General features: G+C 32.6%; 1 protein-coding gene across 1 annotated transcript; it reads left to right on the top strand.

The window, feature by feature from the left end:
- The first annotated feature begins 4838 nt into the window (after nucleotides 1-4838).
- Nucleotides 4839-5369, top strand: LOC121117616 (uncharacterized). Its single transcript, XM_040712058.1, has one exon. It carries the CDS (start codon nucleotides 4839-4841, stop codon nucleotides 5367-5369), a length of 531 nt encoding a protein of 176 aa, XP_040567992.1.
- Nucleotides 5370-6741: the final 1372 nt, after the last annotated feature.

Genomic DNA, 6741 nt, shown 5'->3' with positions numbered 1-6741 from the left:
ATGAGCAAGATGATGGTAATATTTTTCCGTCCACAACAAAGAACAGAAAATATTATTACGGTAGTCTACTATTAATTAACTTTGAACGACTGCATACAAGTCATTTATGAGTATTTTTCACTATATTTTTATTAGATATGGGATATACATAATTGGCTTAATATTATATATATTTTTGTTAAAAAAACCATAGGTACAACAGATTTAGAATAATTGGATATTGTGTATTACAGATAAAATGATCCTGAGAAAATCATAGCCAACAATAAAATCTTAATTTTTCACTTATCTTTAATATATAATTGAAGATAATTACATTGCCGACAAAATCAAATATGATGCATTGAATAAGCCACTTTTGATAGATATGTTTGACTAAATATTTAAATGATACGTGGGAAATCAAATTTTCAAAGCATCTCTACTTTTATATTGCTTGAGGAGACCAAGAATAGTTTTACAAGTGTTAATGAGAAAGATTTTGTGACCTCTACTGACTACAATGATAGTAATAAATTAAATTTTGCTTGTCCCAAATAAAGTTTAATAAATCAATAAGATAAAAAAATAGCGTAACGTAGAACTTGTAAAGTGGGGAATTAAAATTTGGAAGAACATCTTTAATATTCTAATTTTGTTTTTATTTGTCCAATCAATACTAAAACAATTGTATTATTATTGGTTAGATATAGACAATCGTCTTCAATAATGCAACATGTAATTAGCTCGTATAGAAAACATTTTGTAAATATCCGTAATTAATTTATTTGTGCCGAGATCCTAGATATCTAAGAGAATAAGATTGCAATAGGGTGTCAAGTAATTTAATGTTTAGAAAAAAAATCCAATTCTGCAATTTTAGGAATTACAATGAATACAGATATTCAAATAGACGTCTAAAGACGTTAAAAAGCTCCTGATGCATATATTTTTTACAACCCATAATCACTTAACTTTTACAAATAGCTCTTAGTATATAATAACAGAATAGAATTTGCTTTGCAAGACAAAATATCGACAAAAGAGAAGTACATTACCTTTCAGAGTCTAGTATCATCTCCCACTTATTTTCTTATTACAAAAGAGACTCACAGATAATACAAAAATCAGACTTGAACATCAAGTATCCAGGGTGTATAAATATCTTTATAGATCGTACATCACAAATTTTCCCTTATAAATATAATTAATACATATATAATGAAAAGGACGATCTCTTATCAATGAAATAGTTTCTTAGAGTAGGAGACGAAGGAAAGTTGGCTTGAGAAGAAATGGACTCAAGAACTTCAATGAAGAAAGTGTGAATGGAGGATAAAAACTATCTCGTTTCCTCACTGGATCCTTTGATCGAGTATTCGGTATTTTTATAGAACTCCTTAGTTCTTATAGAATTTAATTTTAATTTTGTAGAAGATCTATTGGAATTGATGTTTACATACATTAAAGAACAAGATCCGAATTCCCTACCAGAAATGTTGATGCTAAGATCTCCCAGAAAACGAACAAGCCACCCATATTCAATTTGAATTGTGAGTTTATTCAGAAAGAAGGTAACTTTTTCCCATATTTACAAAAAATTGTTCTTGTGATCTCATCGTATGGAAAGCGAACTTTTTTTGTTTTGCTAATTTAAACAAGTTATTTACTTTATTTTTACGCTCGACTTGGAATTAACAATGCTATTGCAACCGAACCTAATAATTCATATTGAAGAGAAAAAAATCCAACTAACAAAATATTAAAAAAATTATTTCGTTATTTATTTAGACTGTTAATTAATCTTTATTTTCTCATTACTATAAAAAGTTTAGTAATTATTTTCTGATATTCTTTTCTCACCATTATTTTTTACATAAACAAACTATACTAAACATCTAGTCATTTCATCATCATGAGCGAGGAACAAGCAAAACGGCAGAGTATCTCAGATCTTTGATGTGATAAAGATTACGGCCATTGTTAAGAGTTCTATGATCCTGGTTTTTAAGTGGCCACGTTGAAAACAAATGGAGAAGACCTATCCAGGATATCAAGAAATAGAGAACACAATTAAAAGAGGGATAAGAAGTTTTTGTTAAGTTTGGAGAAGCATAAAAGGAGGATCCCACAAATTTGATAAATCACCTCGCCAACAACTCTGCGTCTCCTAGGACCATCAGGAGTGTATAAAGCACAACTAGACAATAATTTATTTCACAAAGACCAGGAGGCTCAAGAGGTACAAGAAAATCCTGCCTTGGATCAAGGCAAATGGGTAAAATAAAAGATCCAAGGGGCTTACCACACCAAATATCCAGTGCAAAAAAATGTCTTCTGTATTGTAGCCTCTGATGGAAACAATATGCCTCTGTTCTTTTTCAAGGCTGGACATGAAATTGGCCAGGAGGCCAACTATAAGGTGCGTAGGTACACCATCTTGCCATGGCTGAAGACCAACTACACTGAAAGTAACTACGTATGGACTTAGGACGGCACCCCGTCTCACACGTCTGCCAATTACCAAAAGTTCTGTGCAGATAACATGGCTCGATTCTGGTCCAAAGAGATGTGACCCCTTTCCTAACTAAATTTAAACCCACTGGACATTTCGATATGGGGCACATTGGAGAAGGAAACCAACAGAACCTCACACCCAAATATGGACTCAATGAAGTGCTCCATAGTGGCTGCATGGGACAACTTGTCTGAGGAGCTTGTTATCAACTCCTACATGACATTTAGGTGATGTGTGAATGATGTGATCGATAATTAAAATGGCCAAATTAAGTGAAAAGGTTTTACCAAAACCTGTCTATATGTATTGTTGACATTATTTTTTTTCTATTTTCGAAAATATAAAATTATTTATGTATTTCTAAATCTGTCTCTCGAGTCCACGTTTTGCTACCTTACTCTGTACATACAGACTTTGACAATATTAGTCAACTTAAAAAAAAAAAGAATTTTAGCATATAAAAGTTATCACAGTTTTAAAAGTAAATAATATTAATGACTGAAAAGGGAAAATACTCTTACAAATTTGTGTAGTGTTCCCACTTACTTTTTATTAACTCTTAACCTCGATTGTAAAAAGGAAAAGGAAAAATTTGAAAAAAAAACAATAACTTATACCTAATTTTCTTTATTTTTCTTGTTGCTAACTGTTAATTATTATAAAGAGAGTGGTTATTCATTTTTGTAGTGTATTTCATATTTCCTTTCCCCTTGTTCTTATCTTCTTGTATTTTCTTTTAATTATGTAAGTACTGTATTTTACATAGTATAAATAGTCGTGTATTTTGTAAATAAATTAAGGTAGGGTTTTGTATTATAAAGAATACACATGATCTTATAATAAGTGTAGTCTTATTCCTCCGCGCCATTTCTTCGTCTCATTTGTCTCTCGGTCATCCTGGATCTCTCCAACTATAAATAAGTTTGTGTCTCTCCCTCGTCAAGACACAACAATTTTTATATAAGTAGAATGGAAAATTTCATCAAATAAGTCTTTTTGATATAAATGAATATAAAACTCCCAATCCTATATTATACTTTTTGAGTTCAAAATCCGCTATAAATCTTTGTTATAAAGAATTTCAATAACATTTTAAAGCAAGAACACCAACTGAAGCAATGGTGTATCATCTATTATATAATTACTTTGTTATATAAAACTGGAATATTATGTAAAAGGCGCTGATAATGAGTTTGTAACTGTGACGTCAAAAAAACAAAAAAAAAAAAAAAAACAGAGAAGGGTTTACCAAATGAACTGCTCAAAAACAAAAGTTTTGTTAAAAAAGCATACAAAATAATTTACTTAACTATTGAAAATCTTTAAAAAGATGAAACAAATGTTAAAAAACACATACAAGGTCTTTTGTGTACGATAAAAAAATGCCTTTAAAGAGACTTTATACATGACTTAACATGATTATAGGTTTTAAAACTAATTCATATTCATTGGAGTATACTACAAGCTGGTTTATTGTAAAGAGGAGTTGAACTTGGGGACCTAATATCCCTTTACTTTGTCCTTTAATGAAAAAAAATATAAATTTATAAGTCTCAAAGTATAATTTGATATCAAACAAATGTTAATAGAAGGCACGTCTGTTTTTTATTAGATTCTGGGCCTCAAGTTAGCTTGATAACTACACGACTCGAAAGATCATTAGCGTTAAATGGATGGAAGACATTGATGTGAATTAGTGGAGTGCCCAATATGGAGAGTAAAATTTAAAAATATTATGCACATGAAATATTTTTAAGGCTTTTGGATGGATCGCTAATAGGTATGAAGGTTTATGAAGTTAATAAGATATCGAACTATGGACTCATTGGTACCTAGAATTGTCATTGAATACCCTCATCTTAATCATTTGAACCTTGCCGACCGTAAAGATCAACTTGGAAAGATAGATATTGTCATTGGGGTGGATATGATGTTACGATTTGTTACTTCTGCTCCTGCAATGTTTGGAGAATCAAATGAATCCTTCGCCAGACATACTAAATTTGGATGAGTAATATGTTGTGACATACAATGCTTTAAAAAAATAAACAGGAAACTTGTTTTCCATGTCTCAGTATTTAATGAATGTTGTGGTATGACCAATTTCTGGAAGTTAGAAGAAATATGTATTACTTCATTATCGTTTGAAGAGCAATTTACTCAAAGTATTTTTGAGTCTAGTGTTAGAAGACTTGAAAATGGGGCTATAGAGGCTCCCCTTCCATTAAAGAAGAGCGCACTACCCATTGCAAATATAAGAAATGCTATTTTAAAACTGTTTCATTCTTCAAAATTTAAATTTAAGAAGAATCCTAACTATAAAGATGATTATTTGCAAGTAATGGAGAATGCGTTACAGGATGGATATGCAGAATTGGTGCCTGTTGAAGAACTTAAATTGGCAGATACGTCCAAAGTTAACTACATACCTCAACATGGAGTATTGAAAGAAAGCTCAACATCTACGAGGTTGCAAATTGTATTTGATGTGTCAATACTCCCAGATACAAATAACTCTATGAACTTTTCCTTGATGGTAGGCCCCAAACTTCAATATGATCGTATATACTGTTGGGGGTTTGATAAAATTGCTGCTGATGCTGATATTTCGAAAATGTACAATAAAGGTTGTGGATCAGATGAATCTTTTGCGATTTTTTTTTTGAGAGAACGAGGAAATGGTGATCTCAAAGAATACAGACATTCACGCCAAGTCTTTGGAACATCTAGTGCTGCACATTCCTCTACTGCAGCAGTTCAGTGGAATGCCAAAAAATTCTCTGGACAATTTCCTTGGGCCTCCACAATCACCATCCAGGACACGTATGCCGTCCACCTTCTTACAAGAGCAAATCGTGAAAAGGGGGCTTAGGAACTTGTTGATGACCTAATTTATTTAAATGACCTTGTTGTTTTTCTATTAAGGATATGGCAAACTAATTGTACAAAGGCATTGATTGGTTCATTTGGATGAGTCTTTTTTAGAATACGGGCATACATCTTTAGCTATGAAGGAGACACGAACTTTTGGATATGTTTGGGATCACAAGAATGATAAGGCTCAATTGGATCCACGACTTGAGCTAGAAGATGCTGGCATGGCTTCAAAATTGGTTTTTCATTTATGATCTATCACTCCTTTACAAGAAACTCTATACGCGGTTGGACTGATTCGATGATAGTTTTGCATTGGGTTAAATCGGACCCTTTTCGATGATAGACCTACATTGCCGATAGGGCTCAAAATATTGGGGAGAGCATTAATCTAAACTGTTGGAAACATGTTTCTGCTCATGAAAATAAAGGTCATATTGCTAGTCTAGGTGACCCATGTCGTTATATCTGCCTTCACATGAATGGGAGTTTTCTCAGGGAGTGGTAAACCGGGATGACCAGATTGAATTAGACAGAGAGGAAAAGAAGGTGGTGTTAAATACTGTTTTAAAGAATGAACCCTTTAGTCTTCATAAACAAATTCGTGGTGTTTCAAATTGGAATAAAATGGTGAGATATAACTGCCTGGATTAGACGTTTTATTATTTGGTTAAAAGGAAAAAAGAACATTATTTATGAAGCACTATCTTTTGAGGAAATAGAACAATCTTCTAGATGTTTGATACGTCGTGAACCGATCTCTGATATGGGAAATATTATTAGAAGCTCCAATAAGATAAAGAGTTGGATATTAAATCCAAGCTTCCTGGCTTAAGCCCTTATTGGATTTCGACGACTTATTCATCAAGGTTGCTGGAAGATTGGGGAATGTTGTATTTTTATCAAATGAAGAAAAATAATCTATAATTTGCGTCAAGGATGATTGCTTCTGAGTACATTCGACTGTTACATGCGGGGCCACACTGTCTTTTTTTAGTGATAACAAGAAAGTAACGGATTATTAATGGACGCCAGTTGGCACAATATCATTTTCGTAAATGTATAACTTGCCAGAGAACATTGGGGAACCCGAGGGCTTAGAATACGGAAGAAATTTCAAATGATCGAGCTAAGATTTAAGTATGCCCTCCTCTCCATTGTACATCAGTAAATTATGCAGGTCCCATAATGATCCGAGCTAACAAGAGGAATATAAACTTTTATACGGCATATATCTGCCTTTTTGGAGATATGGTTACATGGGGCTGTTCATTTGGAGTTGGATATCAGTCTTTCTACTATGGACTTCTTCTTGGTGTTGAGGTGATTTACTTGGTTTACAAGTTTCTATCAAAAAATGGACACCAGAT

This window comes from Lepeophtheirus salmonis, chromosome 5 (genome assembly GCF_016086655.4).
Source record: "Lepeophtheirus salmonis chromosome 5, UVic_Lsal_1.4, whole genome shotgun sequence".
Lineage (NCBI taxonomy): Eukaryota > Metazoa > Arthropoda > Copepoda > Siphonostomatoida > Caligidae > Lepeophtheirus > Lepeophtheirus salmonis.
The sequence above is the reverse complement of the archived record's forward strand: the minus strand, read 5'-3'. Positions and strand labels throughout refer to the sequence as shown.